The 20195-nt window shown below is 40.1% G+C and overlaps 1 protein-coding gene across 1 annotated transcript in view; it reads left to right on the plus strand.

Annotated features, from left to right (window-relative positions):
- The window catches only part of PARD3 (par-3 family cell polarity regulator), a 386953-nt gene that overhangs the window by 204373 nt on the left and 162385 nt on the right, over positions 1-20195 (plus strand). The window contains exon 18 of the mRNA XM_029911630.1: positions 3214-3430. Within this exon, the coding sequence (XP_029767490.1) occupies positions 3214-3430 (217 nt within the window). The remainder of the gene's footprint in view (positions 1-3213; positions 3431-20195) is intronic.

The raw sequence follows: 20195 nt of genomic DNA on the forward strand, positions 1-20195 counted from the left end.
TTTTAAATATAATTGCTCTCCCTGAAACAATATGTTATTCAAACTGTTAAAAATAGTATGAATACCATCTGGAAATGTCCGATTCTGTGAAAACATTTTAAGAGTTTTGAGGAGGATACTTATGGATTGTAATGGCTATAATGAGATAATAATAACAGAATGTTGTGGGTGTTTAGATTATAAGAATCATTGTGCTTGTTTTTTAATACTTGGAATAGCTGACTAGAAGCAAAATTTCTATCTCTGGTGTGTTGTCTGAGAACAAGTCATTTGAATCTGGAGAAATTGGCAAAGCTTTCTAATCTTTGTTGAGTCTTAATTGCTAGAACCTACAGTCATATTAAATATCACAATAAGTGGTCTAGGAGCTCAGTTATGAAACAGCTTCACATTAAATAGCTTCAATTTCTCATGTGCATCTTTTCAATTTTATGGCCTAATTAGGGGAATAGCTTCACAATACCTTTTTGTAGTTCTCTTTAATACAGTGTGGTTTGTGAAGGATGACTTTGGTCTTCAGCTTGAATTGATGCTTGAAGCATATCCCAAGTTAATTTTTGCCTTCAATGGCCTAAATGGGGGGGTGGGGGGGAATCTCTTGTATATTTTCCAGCCACCTAACATCATTACTGCAACATAACAAAAATCAGATGTTTCATCTGTAGCGTGGACTTGAATTTTAATTGGACAACATTTGCATCTGTTCTAAACACTAGTAATTAGGTATATCTTAATTGTAGAATCACTGTGCTGCACAAAAGGGAAACAACTTTCTTCATGTCATGTCTTTTTAAAAACCTGGAAATCTGCTTATTCTAGTGTGTCACAGGGGAAAAATGCAACCTAGTTCATTAGGTAGAAGAGGCTATGGTGCAGACTCAGAAGTTAATTGCAGGCAAACTACTGTGGAAGCTTGATAGAAAAATATTTATTGCAGAACCACAATGGAAAGGAAGCAATATTATCTCTATAGAATACGCAACATAAACAGTAAAGGGGGATTCATTGTTATGACAAGTTGTTTAGCAACTCAGCATAATACAGTACCCTTGATACATTCTCAGGATTAATTTAGTGTGTGATTATTTTGAATATGAACAGTCATAGGTCAAAATCCATTCATCTTTAAAATACTAGCTAAGTAAAGTAAATAAATGTACGACTTCAATGTGTACCAGATTTTAAATTTATTTTGTACTGCTTGTATTCATTTACAGGCACAATCAGATAGTTAAATGTCTAAATGTTGTTGTTTGCACCAGCAATGGATTCTAGGTGCTAATTGGCATGCACAAAATTGGAGACTGTTTTTAAACGTGGTCCTCTGTGTCCAGATCTAAACTTTTTATAATCATTGAATACATCCCTATGTTCCAGTTTTGGTAGTAAACACAGTGACCTCAAAAGCACTAATACTAGTAATGTGGACATATTTGAGAAGGTTTCAGTCTTATCTTCTCAGTTACAATTGCCTGAATATTGGAAGTGCACCTGCAATGGAAAATTTGTCAGGCCCGGCCAACCCCTAAAACTTAAGTCAACCTAGCTACGTTGCACAGGGCTGTGGAAAAAAATTTGCATCCTGTGCAATGTAGTGAACTCAAACTAATCCCCACTGTAGTTGCAGCTAGGTTGAAAGAAGAATTCTTTCATTGACCCTTGAATACTGCCTCTCGGAGAGGTCGATTACCTACATCAATGGAAAACCCCCTTCTGTCCATGTAACAAGCATCTAAGCTACAGGACTATAGAGGCACAGCTGCAGCACCGTAGCAGTGTTGCTGTAGCTGCTGTAGTGTAGATTAGCTGCTTTACTCCAGGCATCCACAATAGAAGAGCATGAGGCAGTTAGATATTTCACCTGTGTTCAGTTGCTTGGGATTCAAAATTATAATCGATGTGGTTTAGAAATAAATGTCTATACCTACATTTGCCTGGCCTGAAATATTACTTTCAGAATATATTTGTCAAAGGCTGGTGGATTGATGGGGTATTCTAGGAGATCTAGAATGCTTAGTGGACAAGTATTGCCTGAGTCAGATGGCTAAATCCATCGATTGTGGCCCTACAGAAGAACAACAAACTGCTCAGGCAAGTCTCAGATACTTCAGCAGCTGATGATGGTGAGCCAAAAAATGTCTCTGTAACTCTGAGAGTTTCATTTTCACTGAACCACTGGAAGCTTTTCCAGTTTTAGAGTGGAGAATCATTTAGAAATATGGCTACTGCTATATTTTTTTCATCACTTTTCTCTTCAGGCTTTCTGGAATATGTGTTCCAAATTATATATAGTCTCTCTGTGGGTCCAGGTTGAAACAGTTCATAATGTACACTTAGAAGGTCTTGTTCCAGATGACGTAACCTGCCCCTCTAGAGTCTTCACCTCAACCAATGGAACTTCTTTGAGGAGTAAAACTGTAACTTTTTAAAAATAAACTGCTAAAGGAGATGAGTTATTTCATCAAATTCACGGTGATATTTTGTTGCTGAAGAAAAAAAGGCTAAAGGCTTGTATTAAAGGTCAACTCTCCTAAATGACTTTTTTTGCAGTGTGGTAGTCGTGGTAGTCCCAGGATATGAGAGAGACAAGTTAGATAAAATAATTTCTTTTATTGGGCCAACTTCTGTTGGTGGAAGGTACAAGCTTTTAAGCTACAGCGAGCTCTTCAGGTCAGGGAGGAAGGAAGCAGTGGGTCTGAGCTAAGTACAAGTTGGGACAAATTAGTAAACAGAAGGGATGTTGGAGACTGCTATTAAGGGGAGCAGGCAGTGTGGTGTATTCCAAATTGATGTAATATAAACAAGTTGTATATTTTGATGAGTTTTATTAAAAAGTTATGAACTATGTAACACTAATCTTGCTTTTTATCTAAAGCATATCTAAAGCTCTCCTCACCAACACAAGTAGCCAGTTAGCAGCACTATTGGCTAACCCTGTTTATTGATCAGTACTGTTATTCCAAATGTTCTAAGTGCCTCACAGAATATACACCCTCATTCCCTTCCCTGTAGAAGTTACAGGGTAAAAATAGACATGGAGAGCATAGATGTGGAACCCGCAGAATGAGTAATCAAGGGTTAACAACATAATGTCACGTGGTTACTTGGTTGTTATGCACATGTCTTGCGCCAAAACATATTCCACAATGTGCTGAAAAACCTCTTTTATTTATTTGTTCCTGTCCCACCAATATTTTTTTCTTACTCTTTCAGTGGAGGAAGACACAGAGGAGAGTTCAAGATCAGGCAGAGAATCTGTGTCCACAGCAAGTGACCAGCCATCCCACTCATTGGAGAGGCAGATGAATGGAAACCAAGATAAAGGAGACAGAAAAAAGGCTGGAAAGGACAAGAAGAAAGACCGTGATAAAGAGAAGGATAAAATTAAGGCAAAGAAAGGAATGCTCAAAGGCTTAGGAGACATGTTCAGGTAGGTGCTATGCAATCAAAAATTATGAGAATGTATAACAAAATGGAGCTTCATTTTTTGTATTCTACTAATGCTCAAAGGCCCCAGTTGGGAACAAGGCCTCTTTGTCCTAGCCCCTCTGCAAATATATATTTCACTAAAAGCTCCCAACCACCAAGAATTTGAACATACCTTTAAAACACCATATTGTGAACTTCTGTGATTCTGTGCTAAGCTTCCTCAGGGGGCAGTGAAGAATTTGCAGTCTGAGGGAGGGACAGCTAAGGCAGCATTAAGCCACCTTTGTGACCTCCTTATCATGGGCCGTTCTGGGAGCTGGAATGGTCCCAATCATAACTTAAGAGAAATTTGTGGGCCTGTCTAAGGCTGCTCTATGGGCCACAGTGCTGTGCACTTCACACCCACGCTGTCTACAGCATGAAGGCATGCTCCCTATGCCAGGGCTTGCAAGTGGATCCTTGGAAGACAGCAAGGGTGGTGATCCACTTTAGTTTGTATGCTGAGAGAATTCTCTCCCAACTGGAATTTGGGCTTCGAGAGCTCCTTTATGCCACTGTGGTCCTCCTACTTGTTGTAAGGGGGCCAGAGCAGAGGTGAGGATCCCACCTGCTGTCTCCATCTAGATATGACAGTTATCCAAAGAAGATTTCATCACAGTCTGAGAGACAGATTTAAGTACAGTTTTAGTAACTGTAGTAACTTTCCCATAAGTGGTCGGGGGAGAAAGTAAGCAAAACCTTTCTTCTAGCTAGCAAGGGTAAGTTCCATGACAAAGGTAGTGTCTGTCTTTTTTTGTGTGTTCAAAAGTCCATCATTTAAATTTAATTAGAAGTTGAGTTACTGGTATCATTCTAATGGTTCATTAATAATAATTCACCATGAAAAGGTACAGAGCTTCAATTAAGCTCAGTCAAAATTTAGTACCTGTAACATTTCTGATTCTATAAGGAATTCATTAATGGTAGGTTCTCTCTATAGCTTGACAGTTGTTTTGTGTCTCTGAATTATACTGCAGGATTAGTTAGCTTGTCATTTTTTTACAGAAAGTAAATAATAAGATCAAGTTGTTTTGAAGTTGCATGTATTTATCTTAGGAGGAAGTAAGGCTTTGTAGTTAAGGCATGAGAAGTGGGAAATCAAGCAATCCGGGTTCTGTCCTCAACTTTGCCACAGACTCCATCTATGACCTTGGGCCTGATTTTCAGAGGTGCCAAGCATCCACAACTCCTGCTGAGATCAATCGGTGCTACGACACATACCTCTCAATCTGTCAATGCCCAAGTTTGGTATACAGCGTGTGATAAAGGCTCAGAATGAGGGGGACACACAAATTATTCATGCAGGAAACTTAAAATGCTGCAGGATTTGTTTCTTTAGTGTCAGTAACTCTTTCTACAACCTCAGTTTTGTGATTCTTCATTTCTGATGTTAAATCACTTTCAGTAACAGTCTTGTGTGGAATGTAGATAACTTGGGGAGTAAAGTGAGTGACGTCCCTTGAAATGAGGGATTTTTTATAAGGTATGGGTCAACTTAGACACTCTTGCTTTGTTCTTGAGTTTCCTCCTCTGTAAAACGATGGTACAAATACCCACTTCACGGGGATTCTGCGAGGCTAGTGGCTCAATCTTGCAAGGCAAAACATATGGGTAGACCACTTGCGTGCACCATCAAGGTAGTGGAGCTCCATGTGAGCTCAGGGGTCCTTTCACATGTTGTAACTTGCAGAATTTATAGAGATTCATAGAGATATTATGTTTCTGCATCACTTGGAGGTCTCCAAATGGAAATCCCTGCAGAAGAGGGAAGTATTTCTGATAGAAATTTTTATATATCAACAACTAAATATAAAATCAACTTGATTGTGTCATATACATTAAGCATCTCACCAGGACGTCTTTAATTTGGAAAACAACAGTAATTTGACTCTTCAAAAAGGATCATGATCCTCTTGTCTTTTAGTGTTCATTTAAGTAATTATCTCTCATACTCTTGCAGTGCTTAGATTTGCTTTGTTAATTCATTCTCCATAATTTTCTGAGTGATGGAATATGTTGCGTTTTGTAAAGTAACAGTTGCCACTTCTGCCTGCGACATGCTTTGTATTTCTACACATCTGATGCAGTTGATAGTTTGGTAACTGGTGAAAGAGCATACATATGGTAAATAGAAAACCAATAACAATGATACAAATGATACCAATAACACTTAATATTTAAGCCATAATTAAAATATAGTTAGGTGTTTTGGTGCCTCACAGCATTCTTAGTATTTTCTTAGTATTTCTCCATCTCTTTCCTCCCCTTCCTCTTTTGCTTCTTTTCAATGCACTTAACTTATCTTAAGATAATCTTTCTTCATTACATTGCATGGGCAAGAACACTTATGGGATGGAATTACTGTAACTGACACTTTATTTCAGTGTCTGTATTTAGCCAAGGGGCTTTTTATTGCCTATATGCAAACTGACAGCTCATAAACTGGCGCCTACATAATGCACAAAAATAAGTCTGCTTCCCCTCAATTAAAATCTCAGGATTTGGTACTGGGATCTTCGTTAAACTGTAGTGTAAGATGCAAACTCCCACTAGAGACCATAGGTTACATTTCTCCTCTTTAGCACAGAATCATTATTTCCAAAAATTCCCCTTAAGATTCTTACTGCAAGTTTGAAGTAATAAATAAACCTTTTAAACACTTACATTATTTTGCCACTTTTATGGAACAGAAGAAAGAAATTTGGTACAACTCAGAATGACTATATCAGGATTAAAAATGAAGCGTCCAATTCTACAACCCCTTCATATGCAGAATTCCCATTGATTTCAAAGGAGTTCTGTTCACAGAGAGCTTGAAGGATCAGGCCTGGGTATTCTAATGATCACTCATTCTAACGTGTGCATTTCTGTGTTATACATATTTTGGGGTGGGGAAGAGAATAGTATAAGTAAATTGTTCAATTGAAAAGGTGATTCAGTTCAAAATTATTCCTTTACACCAAAGCTCATATTTAAATACAGGATACTAATATACACTTGGAACTGTGTTCAGCGAAAAGTTGGCCTTTGTTGCCACGGTAACTTATGCAAAATATTAAAGAATCAGCTTCTGGGGCCTGGTATACAAGCTGGAAGTATATTTTTTGCTAAATTCAGATGTTGTTTTGCTGGCTTTTGTGTTTCACTATTAGGAATGCCCGGAAGACTGTATGCTATTCTATTCTGTACAAGTTCATCACCGAGGTATCTGAGTACCTCCAATATAAATTTAGCAATGTGACTAGCTTCTGCTGTGTGCAATTCCTTCTGGGGAGAGGACTGGAAAAGGAAAATTGCATATGGATTTTTTCCCTAATGTCCAGTGTGCTTTTATTTGTGAAAGTGAGATAGGCTATGTTTGCCCTGCTGTTGGAGTGTAAAGCGGTGAGTATTGAGATGGTTCTTAGCTTCTGTGTTACAAGTTATGACCATAGTATCACCCATGCAGTTTTACCATAGTAAATGTAGCCACTTAGGAGACCCATTTATTGCATTGCTGCTTCTCCCCTGGGCATCAATTTGAATGTGGTTTCCATAAAGGTGGTGAGTTGTGTTAGTCAGGAGGACAAGGTACACTAACATCCAGCTCAAGGTGATTCCCTGAGCAGGATCTTGAGCATGGTTCTGTAACACAGTGGCATCACAAACTCAAAATGGGTGACTCCCCTTTAAGCTATGCTGAGTTCTGTAATATCATATATGGGCCTCATCTTGTTCCCAAGGGAGTTGATGGCCAAGCTCCCATTGGTTTTCATGGTAGCAGGATTGGGCCTAGCAAGTGGACAGGGACAACTGTTCAGTCTCAGGAAAGGAGAACAGATCTTCAGGTTTCATGATGCTGGTAAAGAGAACAGATAAAATGTTCTTATACCTAGGCCAATTTAGCAAAAATGAAATAAAAGCATTCCACATTAGGACATAGAAGCTGATTTTTCCAGCCTTCATTTGGTTCTTGAAGCAGTGAAGCCACGGTTTCCAATCACATCTGGTTGCAAATATAAATTAAGGGGAGAGGGAGCTTGAATCAAATGCAAGATAAGAGAAATGGTCTGAATGTAAATAGGCAAAAGCATTTATAGGTATGAAAACAGGTTTGGAGCTGGCCAAAAAAAGGTAGGTGGGCGTGTGTGTGTGACATGCAAAAAAGTATTTGCTTTTTGGAAGCTGTTCATGAAATGAATATTATTTAACTATGAAACAGGGGTAGATAAGGATATTATGATATAAATTAATTATACTTGCCTGTGTTCGAACTAAGGCCCCAATCAAGTGAGCATACACCTGTACAACTTTAAGCATGTGGATTAGTCCACTGAAGTCAATGGGAGAGCACCATCTGTTTAAAGGGCATAAGTATTAGCAGGATTGGGGACACAATTTCAAGATTTGGCCTATGGTGTTTACGAAAACGTAAAGCTCTGACCGTGCAATGCCAGGCCTTCATCTCATCTCTCGACTATTGTAGAGCACAGATGGGTAAACTGTCACATTGGAAAGCCAATGCAAATGCAATATTCCCATATTACCATTAGAATCTAATCCTACAATTACATTTAAAATGATTACTGGGAGCCTTACAGTGTTGTTTCATCCAGTTCTGCAAGAGGAAATAGATAATTTAGTTTGAAACCTTGTTTAGCTGAAATCAGATATAGTGTTGTCTTTTTTACACAGCCGTTTCCAGAGTGCACTGAACATGTCCAGATTCATAAATATATTATTTGTAGCTTTGAATTACACATTTCAACCACATTAGCCATCTGAGACCTCTGACTGGGCATTTGGGAGAATAACATACACAGATTACTATTGTCTGTTACATAGCTTCCTGATTGAGCTGCCTACATCATGTTTTTCATTTAGTTTTCCTTGTCATGGTGTCTGAGAAGAGACGAAAAGCAAATCATAAGTATTTTTTCTTGCAAAAGGTTTGAAGACCAGTTTGAAATGAGCATTTTCTGAACGTATAGGGTTAAATAAATCCTTATATAAGTGTTTCAGTTAAAATTTCAGTCATTTCAAAGATTTAATAATTAACCTCCATATTTGCAAATTAACCTCCATCTTTCTTTTTTCAATCTTCACCAACCATTTCCAGACCTTTAAAGCTGAACATATATGGCAGAAGTGCCTAATGCTCTACAGTAGTATTGAAACAATCACAAATCAAAATAACTGGAAAGCATCCCAACCTTCATAGAGATTAAAAAAAGAGTGATCTGGTCTAAAACATCCAATAACTTAAAAAAGAGGCAATAAGGCTCACTGAATAATAATGCCTTGTAGCAAGAGGTAAAGCTTGCCAAACCAAGGCTCTGGTAAACAATTAAGGGGAAGCAAGTTCCAATGGTTGGAATTTGTCAGACAAGAACACTTTCTGTCCCTGCTCTCTAAAGGCTGTGTTCCCAGCACAAGCACCAGAGAGTTCATGTCTCATAGCAGGACACTTCAGGCTTTGGAGATTGTCACTGGTACCTCAAACTACACCTGAAGCAGTATTAGTATCCAGTTGGGAGCATGGTGTGCAGGCACCTACCCCACCAAAACGGTTGACTGGTCTGTTCTGAACCATTTGGAATTTTCAGGAGCTTGACAACGGCTGCTCTATATCTAGCTCATTACCGTAATCCAGCTTGGTTATAGCCAGGGCCGGCTCCAGGCACCAGCCCACCAAGCTTGTGCTTGGGGCGGCACCTGGAGGGGGGCGACGCGGCGCTCCGGCCGCCGGGGAGAGTGGGGCCACGTCCGGGCTCGCCGCCCTCCCCCCGGGGCCCCCCCGGCCCCCCCCCCCCCCCTCAGGGGGAGGGGCGGCAGGAGGCTCTTTTGCCTGGGGCGGCAAACTGCATAACTGTAGCAAGGTCCACATCTAGTCAGCCACAGATAGCAGCAATGCCCCATAACGCATTTTTCTATCAGCAGGTCCAAAACCAGTCAGGAATCTAGTAGAACCCTAACTGAATTATACAGGGAAAGGGTTGCACTATATTTCTCCCATTTGTGATAGAGGAGGCACAATCTTCTTCCATTATGCTGGGGGAATCCTATTCATGACCCACCAGCTTATCTAGGTTCCGTCTTGGCCAGATTGCTCTGATCCTGGTTCAGATTTCTGTTAGCTACTGAGAACACACAGAAGCATCAGTCTTCAAAAGAAATCAGCCATAGAGCAAATATTACCCTGATATAGATTATTACCCAGAACTTTTATTTTTATAACTCTCATTCAGAGAATTTTCTTATTCTTCAATTCCTACTTTCTAATTAAAAGTAAATATGGACATGAAAGAGAGAAGGTTTAATAAAGCTAACGAAAAGCCTGGCATGAAAATAGTTATGTTCTTATTAGACAAGGAAAACAGTGCCCCCTCCAATTCTCCTCTTCCCTTACTTTTCATAGTCTCATCTCTTTTCCTTCTCTCCACTCCCTCTTGGCAATTATAATCAGTTGTTTTGTGGAAAATAGACCTTAACGTAATGGTGTTTCATTGCTTGCTTCTGAAAACATCAGGCGTTATAGTTATTTATGACTGAGATCTAATTGGTGCATATGTGTGGGTTTAATGTAGCAAATTTCTCATTGCTAACTGAACAACCTCACATAATCTGGCAGTGATTTAAGGAATGCAGTTACAGTAAGTGAGTAGTAAACACTATCCCTTTTTAAATGACATACAAAAAGTACTGGTGTGTAATTGTGAAAGATGGATATAAAATGAGATATTAACATAATCTTATGTGGCTTTCTAGTTTGTCATTCTGACAGGAAACAGTGGTTTTGCTCTATGTATTCTTACCACTTGATTTTTCCAAAGTAAATCTTGAACTTGTAAATCTGATGTGGGTATAGTGTATGTTTTTTAATTTGAGTAGAATCAGGGTTTCTGTTTCTAACACACACAGAAATAAGTGTCTGACCTGTTACCAAAGACAAGTCCATAGTAACTGATAACATATTCTCCCAGTATTCTTCCTTTGCTTGTCAGTGAGTTTAAATAGAGAACCTCTGACATCTACAACACAGTATCTGACTGCAAAGCAAGCAAAAGGAGGCGCATAGCATGACAGCTGAGTCTTCTAAGACCCTTTCTGACGTTCCTTAACGTTTCTTTTCCAGATCTGCAGTGTGAATATAGAATGCAAGTGTCAAGGATGACACCTACTTTATAATCTCTGTAAAGCAAACCTTTTCGTAAAATAATTTGTTGACAGTTTAGATATTCTAAGTCAATTTCAATTCTAGTCTATATAGAAAATGGGAATTTTTTTCTGCAATTTGATGTGAAAATTGAAGGCTATTGACTATTCAGTCCCTGGTAAATAAATACTGTCTTCAGTTGTGAAGAATCTGTTAATGACATTCATTGCAATGTGTGCTGGAAACATTTCTTTTGAGAGTTAATTTGCAACTGATAGTGGCTGGATATCTGTAATATTGGCATAATAGTTCAGAAATGCTTTGATTCTATACTTTCTTTAAAATTCTGGTTGAAAATAGTTTTAAGAATGTTTTGTATTTGTTAAAAGAAAATGAATGTAAAATTGTATTTAAAAAATGGAATAGACTGAGTCAGATAACTGTTGAACTACTTAGGTTGACATTTGCTTGAGTGATCAATTTCTAAGGAATAGAGTTTTAACTTAATATTGCATTTCACTTCTTATGAGCATTGATCTGTATTCATAGTGTGTTGGAATGCTAATGCCTCCTGTTAGGACTTCCTTGTGTTTTGTTAGAGAATAAAATCATTACATTTGTAGTAAACACTTGTTTGCACAGGAAATACCTATGTGGATTAGCCTGGGGTCATGAACAAAATGATTCCTGTAGATCAGTAGTGCACAATTAAAAAGACTGTGTCTATAAATACAGAGCACAATCTGTGAAGCCCTAGAGCGTAGGTGAAATCTACATGGATGAAAGTGTACAGCTGCTGTACTAGAGAATAGCAAATGCTGAGCCTGTCTTTCAAAAAAGGTGTGAGTGATGATTCTGGGAGTTACAAACCAATGAGCCATACTTCAGGACCAGGTTAATTGGTTGAAATAATTAAAGACAGAGTTATAAAACACATCCATGAACATGATACGATAGGGATAAACCAGAAGGATTTCTGTAAAGGAAAATTATTCCTCTCCAGCCAATCGTAATTCTGAGTGTGATCACAAAAATAGTGGATAAAAAAGAACTTATTGATATAATTTATTTGGACTTTCAAAAAGCCTTTGATAAAGGCCCTCCAAGATGCTATTAAGGAAACCAAATAATCATAAATTGTCACAGGAAGAAAGGTAAAGTACTTTCTTGGATTAGAAACTGACTAAAAGACACAAACGAAGAATAGGAGTAAATGATCTATTTTCAAAATGGGAAAAGGTTGTTACTGTAGGGTGGCCCAAAGATCCATACCAGGACCAGTGATTGAAATACTCATACACATTGCTGAACAACAACCACTCAGAAAAAAGGACTAGATGTCTTTGTGAACAACTTAGTGTAAACCTCTACGAATTGCACAGTGGCACTCAAAAGAGGAAACAAAATGTTTGAATGTAGAAACAATGGGGCAAACAATAATACTGAAAATATTCTAATGCCATCGTATGTGCATGCCCTCACTTTGAATACTGTGTTCAATTGTGGTCGTCCCACCTGAAAAAATATGAGGCAGACAATGACTAGAGGCATAGAAAGACTTCCATTGGAAGAGAGATTTAAATGATTGGGACTTTTTGGAAAACAAACAAATAGCAGGAGAATGATAAAAGTATACAAAATAATGATTAGCATAAAGAAAGTACACTTCCTTTTTATTATCCTTTCTCATAATACAGAGCATGGGGATGTCTAAAGGAATTGAAAGGCAACAAATTTAAAACTGATAAAAGGAAATTCTTATTACACCACACAAGTTTCAGTGAGGCGCCTCTAACCTCGAAAATGTTGTTTAGCTAGTGATCAGTAAAGTAAAAATGATGTTTCAGTGTTAACTCTGAAATTCCTCATTTTGATCTCAAAGCATAGGAATTAAATAGGACCTTTAACATAATGAGGTCAGTCAGTCACTAGAGAGATTTTATATTCCTTTTAAAAAATAAGAAGTTGTTTTAAATACCCTCTTCACATTTTGTATAATTGTGAGCAGTGGTTCTATAGCATGTATACACTGGAGCTCAACTAATTCATCTGACAGCTCAGAACGGACAACTTGTTAAATATGGCTTCATTCCAAAATGGTAATGGATTATGTAGAATATCACATGTTAAAATTTCTTTCAAGGATTGTTTAGAGTGGCTCCTGCATCAAGGAGCTTGCCCCTCATCACCAGTGTGAAGAACTGATTGGAATGCACTGCAACAGACCTGACATTATGTTAGTATCGCTCTTTTTATGGCTTTCAGGTAAGAATGTTTGCAAAGTTGCAGTAAACCTTTTTAATGTGCAATAGTGTTTCAGCAGCTAATGTGGCGTTCTGTTGCACATTAACTTTCGCTGCTTCTGTGCAAATTTACAAAAGATGGGAGTGCAAACAAATGTTACTGTTATTTGTAAAGTAGACCCTGCTGCAATGTGTTCACTTGATCAGCAGTTCTTGCAAAGCATGTTTGGGCTAGCTTCTGATATGGAGTGACTAGAAATGATTCTTGAAAGATCACTTCCTCAGAAAATATCCTTATAGATTCCATATATTCCAGCATCTCCTTCAACATCTTTGTTGCCTCTTAATTTACAGAGCTAGTCAGATTTTTTTTTTTTTAAAATAAATTCATGTTAGAAAGTTAAATACACCTTTAAGTCATGCAGTGGAGTGCAGTGCTACTTGGCCCAGAGACCCTATCCATAGATCTACTGAGATTTGTGCTTTTTTAACATATAATCCTGGCATACTATTATAATGGCTACTATAGAGTCTTTCCATGCTGTATTGTGAATACATCTTTATGGTTAATACTTGTATACATTGTCGTACCACAATGCTAAATTTATAGGGATATTCCTTGTTAGGATTAGGCACTGTGGTACCACAATCCCGTTGATAGGATTTAGGGTCCTAAGTGCTAAATCATTTTTGAAAATGAGATGTACATGTCACGATGCCTAATATTTTAAAAAATGTGGACTTTGGTCTTTCTTTGTACCTCAGTTTCCCCATCTGTAAAATGGGGATAATCCCTATCCCATTACTGTATTTTATAGTTCTCTCAGATCCTGCGATCGAGGATACTTTTGCAGTGCAAAATATTATTAGGCTAATAACATACAGCATTTACAACTGCTGAATACTTGTATTAGGTTTTGTTTGTTTGGTAGATTGCCTCGTTTCTAAATGGCTGAAAATATTTGTATATTTCCTTTTTTTTAAAATATGCTAGGTAGCTAGCACCCAGTAAGAAAACTTCAAATCAGAACCAGAGTTCATGGATCGGCTATATACATTCCCTATAAAAGGGTTAATATAAAAGCTAGTAAGCCCTAAGCTGCATCAGTATTAATGAACACTGCAATAAAGAACATGAATATAGTACACCTTAGACCAATATCAAGGGCCTCTAGCACATTAGATAGGAGCTGTACTAACAGTATTTAGAATGCAAGTTGAATTGCTATTAAACATTTCAACAAGAACATCTAATAAATAAGGCTAAAATTTTGTCATGGATATTCTTAGTAAAAGTCAGAGACAGGTTATGGGCATAAAGAAAAATTCACAGGAAGCCGTGACGTCCCTGACTTTTACTAAAAATATACCTGACAAAATGGGGTTCTGCGGATCCCCACACCGCCTGAAGCGGGGCAACTGAGCAGAGGCTAGGAGCTGCCTGAAGCAGCTGGGGGCTACAGGGTACCCCTGCCACCTGCAGCTCTGGGGGCCCCCTGCTGCCCGTGGGGGCCAGGAGCTGTGGGGTGCCCCCGCCTCCCGTGTCTCCGGGAGCTGCGGAGTAACCCCGTTGGCGGTAGCTGGGAGCTGCAGGGTTCCCCCGCCGTGTCTATGAGCTGCAGGGCTCCCCGCCGCCCGCAGTTTCCAGGAGCTTGGGGGCTGGGAGCTTGGGGGTTCCTTTGCCACCACTGGCGGCTGGGGGCTTGGGGATTCCGGGGCTCTGGGGTCCTCTGCCGGCGGGGGCTCGGGGATTACCCTGCCGGCAGCCAGGGGCTCGGGTTCCCGCCGCCTGTGGTCCAGGGCTCAGGGGTCCTCCCGCCTGCGACCTGGGGCTCAGGGGTCCTCTGCCAGTGGGGACTCGGGGGTTCCCCCACTGCGGCTGGGGGCTCGGGTTCTACCACCGGCAGCCTGGGGCTCGGGGGTTCCAGGGCTCAGGAGTTGTCTGCTGGCTGGGGTTTGGGGATTCCACCGCTGGCAGCCGGGAGCTCAGGGGGTCCTCTGCCAGTGAGGGTTTGGGGGTTCCCCTGCAACCTGTGGGAGCTGGGGGTTCCCCATCACCCGCAGCAGCCGGGAGCTCCGGGGGCTGCCAGAGGTGCCGGGGGTACCCCACAGCTCTCTGCCCCCACTGGCGGAGAGGGACCCTGCAGCTCCTGACCACCACAGGCTGAAGTCACGGATTCCGAGACTTGCGTCATCTCCGTGACTAAATCGTAACCTTACTAATAAATAATCTAAAATATATCCAACTGTTGTTAATGCTTTCTTTCTTTTTAACCTCTAGTGCTGAAAGTCTTACATTCAGAATACAACTTGGTACTAAAAAGACATTAGTGCTTAGCTGCAGGAGGTCCAGACAAAGAAACAATTAATGAGTTAAAATATTTATTTTCTCTGATGATACTGTGCAACTAATGATACCCACTGCATTATCTTCAGTAAAATGCAGGAGTCTCCAAAGCAGGATATCTGGATAATAGATCCTGATGATATCAGCAGCACAAAAGAAATCTTTACTAGTTCATTTCTCTTTCTTGGCTACAAAAGTATGAAAAGTGCTTTGGTAATATGAAGAGTTTTGCAAATCTTAGTGCCAATTTCATCAGCGTTTGTTTTCTTAAGATTTATTTTTAGGCTGCAAATGTTTCTGTGGGAAGTATGTTTTGAAGTTGAAATAGAGATTTTTTTAAAACCCTTCATGATGTCATAGCTCTGGTAATACTGTAACAAGCATAATAGTAGCCCACTCTTGCTAGGCCTAGCACCAGTGGAATACAAATCATAAGAAGATGTCAGAACCTGAAGAACCCTTGGGCCAGGGAGGGGGTTGTTTTGATTTAAATAATAAATTGTTGTTCCTGGGGCTGTTAGACTATTTGTTAAGAAAAAGCAGTAGGTTTAGCTCCTCTGCTGTGGCTGTGGATCACATGAGAACAGGAGTTAAAAGGTGAATGTATAAATTAGAGCAGCCAGTTGGCTGTTTTAACCAGGTACTCATCTCCATGGTAACTGGCACTGAAATAACTAAATTGCTTATAATTCACACCTCTGGTTATTTTGGTGAAGGCTTTGTGTGGACACTCTTATTTTGAATTGAGTGTTCTATTTTAATATCTTATTTCTCCGTTAAATTATATCAAAATAGAACATTCCTCATCTGAAGTAAGTATGCACACATAAATAACGTAAGGCATGATTTACAACTGATTTAGTTATTGCACTTCCAGTTACCATGAAGTCAAATCCTAGCTCTGACTACCAACAACCTAAGGGGCTGTTAGGGCAGCCAGGTATTTCTAGGGCTCAGAACATCTCTAGCCAATTCCCCCTTCTCCCTGGCCAACCTCCAGCACCTGTAGTGGGGGTGGCACAGGAGCCTGTCCGCCAGCTCTGTCCCACCGGTGATTCCTCCTACCACAAAATGATCCTTCCATCACTGGCTACGTCAGCTTTTGAGATGCTTTGCACCAGTGGTGCTGCACAAACATTCCTGTAATACAGAATCCAGCTCTTAATCTTTCACACAGACGATATTTCCCACGAGGTAACATTCAACACTGCATTCTAGATCCTCAGCCAATGTAAATTTATGTAGCTGCCCTGAAGGCAACAGAGATAGGCCAGTTTATGCCAGTGGAGGATCTGGCCTTGTATTTCCAAGCCGAAAAAATGTGTCTGAAATGTTTTATTTGTAGACTTTTTAAAACACACAATTTAGCCACTATTCTTTGACCTCCACTTGAGATTTGCACAGGATCATGGACTTCATTTGTATGTAATAAATTAATTTTTTGTGTCTTAGAGCAGTGGTTCTCAACCAGGGGTCCTGGGCCCCCTAGTGGCCTCAAGCAGGTTTCATGGGGGCCACCAAGCAGGCCAGCATTAGACTCGCTGGGGCCCAGGGCAGAAAGCTGAAGCCCAGGTCCCTGAACCCTGCCACCCAGGGCTGAAGCTGACGCCTGGGCAATGTAGCTCTGTGGGGGCCCCAGTGGCATGGGGCCCCAGGCAATTGCCCTGCTTGCTACCCCCTAACATCGGCCCAGGCTTTTATATGCAGAAAACCAGTTATTGTGGCACAAGTGGGCCATGGAGTTTTTATAGCATGTTGGGCGGACTTCAGAAAGAAAAAGGTTGAGTACATCTGTCTTAGGACACCTTGTAAAGATGTCCTGCCCATTGGGATTAATCCTTGATTTTTTTAAAAAAAATGTATTTTTAAGTGTGGTCTTTATGATTAAAAAGTATCTGCCATGTTCAAGTCAGATTCAATTTTACCGGTCAAATTGGGGGTGCCCAAAATGTAGCCTGGGGCATTCTAAAATGTGACCCACCTCTATTCAGGTCATGCAGCTCAAGATGCAGAATGACATGCTGGGACCTGCAGTCTCCATGAGACTGCACCTCCATGATGGAGATGAAGGCAGCTACTGATCTTTATTAAAATAAGCATGCCCCACAGGTTCCAGCCAAGTTGTCTATGGTCTTTGTCACCCTCTGTTGGAAAGCATTTGTTCCCCTCCTCACTCCATATTAAGTGTGTATTTGTCAATCAGAGTGAAGGTCTAAAATGATAACATGTATGCTTAATTTGCCCTACAGAGAATATTCTCTGGGAAACATGTAACAACAAAGATTTTCCAGTAATTGACAGAAAAAAATGCTGACTGACAATTTAATTTTTTCAGATAATGAGATCTGTAGGGAAGTTTTAATCTTTGGAAGGTTCCACATGAACTATCAGTAGTTTGATTAACCTTTTATGTGGCCATGTAAACTTTCCAATTTTCTACAGTTTGATTGTATGGCTGTAAGACTTATTTGTAGGAGGAATGTTATTGAGGAGTCCGCATGGTCTAATTGACAAATGCATCTCTTAATATTCCATCAAATCAATGTATATCATTTGTATTCTGATGCTAACTGCGTTGATGTTAAGCATTCGCTGTATCTGAAAAGTTTTCTCTTTGTTACTAAGATGCCAACTAAGCACATGTTGACTGGGTTTTTGTATCAAGCATTTACACTGAGGGCACATAACACTCAAATGCAAGTGTTTCAGTTATAAAGTGAATTTATAAAGACTATTCATAATACTAAGGTCTACTTCCTTTGTTTTTAATATTAAAAAAGCATCAGATAAAATTGCCTTTCCAACTCTTATTTTTGCCTTCTCTTAAGTGTTGATATGAATGGATGGGGTTTTATGATGCATATCTCATTACCATTTCTTATAGGGTATGCCTTTGAACCAGTACCAATTTTCTAAATTTTACTGCTTCTTTAGGAAAAATAAAATCATGGTAACCAGATGTGGTATGATTATTTGCCTCTGACCTGGCAAAGTGTTAGGTTTAACAAAAGAAGCTAATAGAAATATTCAGATTGACCCTTCTCATCATGTAGGTTGCTTGGAGCTCAATCAATCTCTCATTATTATCAGAGTTATTCAGGCAGAGGCAGCAGTGCAAGTATTTTTCATGATCAGCCCTTGAGCCAGATGTAATTTGCAATTTGGAGCATTGTATTTTGAAACAATAATGCATTGAAATGAACAGAACAGAAATTAGAAGTATAGTAGTCAAGAGGACACACTAAAGAGTATCTACAGCGTAAATACACTCTTCAAGTACTGTAAGTGGACACTGGTGATTTAAAGTCACATAATGTAGTTTTATTAGCACCCAGATTCATCCACAATTTTTAAAATCATCATATGTATAATTGAACAAATCCAACAAAAGAAAATGGCCATCTTGGCCTGTGTTTTTGACATGCTAGGCCTTTCATTAGGAGCCGTGATATGGGTAATAAGATCCCTTTTAGCTGTGTAGTGAAATTTGAACAAAATAATGTTGAAATGCATTGACATGAAATCTTCTAGAGTAATATTTTTCACAAACAGAAAATTCACAAAAGAAAAAATTCATACAGTCTGTAGAACAGGTAAATTCACTAGTAGTGTGGCACTGAGACATTTAATCAATGACTCCTTCAGAATAAGAATCACACTGCCTTTCAATTTGTGAGTGGAAATTGACTCTCAGTAGATCTCCTCCCCACCCCATCTTCTATTTCAAATTTTCCAATAGTTGTTCTTACATCCTACTGTTCACGTCTTTATAGAACTCCTAAGTGCTGAGTTACCTGATAAAGCATTGCAGTCTTGACTGGTGAATACTGACTATGAGAGAGAGGGACAAAAAGCATTTGTAAATGCATTAAATGACAGTAATGAAAGGATATGTTGTCCATTAAGAGCACATGACCGATTAAAAGCCTGCTTTAATTTGGCCAGGTCTCTCGTAAGAGTTATTTTTTTAAAAACAAATTTCTGTTCTGTGCCAAACAGCACGCACTGAGTTTATCAAATCAGATCTTTCTAGGACCATTGAAGCTATATACAACCAAATAATGTTTCTCATGTTCATGGGTATGTGCCTCTTAAGCGCTCTTGCTACACTCGAGCAAACTTCCAAATGCATTGCATTTTACAAAATCTCCATTGAACTGTCATATATTTTTTCTTTGGTTATTCTCATCATTGCTGATTACCAAGATAGTTGTGTCTAAATGGAAGTTTTTTTCTTCGTAATCAGTCGCCTTCCTTCTTGATTCATTCAGGGATGCCACAACTCATTGTTTAACAGATTACAGTTCACCACCATGAAGTAAGTAATTTATGGTGTCTCTCACAGTAGATTGGGGCAGGAAGGGCAGGCTGAATAAGGATAACATTTCTAGGTCTCTGTTTGCTGACTGGCTGATATCTTCTGTATATTGTCACTTAGAAAATTACCCCTGCCTCCTGTGCCCTTCCCAGCCAGTACATGATTTGGTTTGAAAGTGCAGTATTGTGGATCAGATGTTAATTTCTCGCCTATTTCTGACTTGCCACAGAGTGTCTTTTTAGTTGTTTGTCACAACTCTTAATGACAGCGGCAAGTAGAAAACGTCATAATTGTAGGAAACAATGCAATAAGTTTAACCATGTGTTTAACAGTTTACAGGGAGATGGAGTCTCTTAACAGACAGGGGCGGGGGGGGGGGGCGGCCGGAGCCCCGCTCTCCCTCCGGCGGCCGGGGGGAGGGCGCCGGAGGGGAGGGCGGAGAGCCCCGGCTCGGGCTCGGCTCTCCCCCCCACCCCCCGGCGGCCAGAGCGCCGGGGGCAGGGCGGCGAGCCCCGGCTCGGGCTCGGCTCACCCCCCGGCGGCCAGAGCACCGGGGGCAGGGCGGCGAGCCCGGCTGTGGCCCCGCTCTCCCCGGCGGCCGGAGCGCCGCGCCGCCCCCCTCCAGGTGCCGCCCCAAGCACCAGCTTGGGTGCCTGGTGCCTGGAGCCGGCCCTGTTAACAGAG

Source organism: Terrapene carolina, unplaced genomic scaffold (genome assembly GCF_002925995.2).
Source record: "Terrapene carolina triunguis isolate 2854851 unplaced genomic scaffold, T_m_triunguis-2.0 Scaffold111, whole genome shotgun sequence".
NCBI lineage: Eukaryota > Metazoa > Chordata > Testudines > Emydidae > Terrapene > Terrapene triunguis.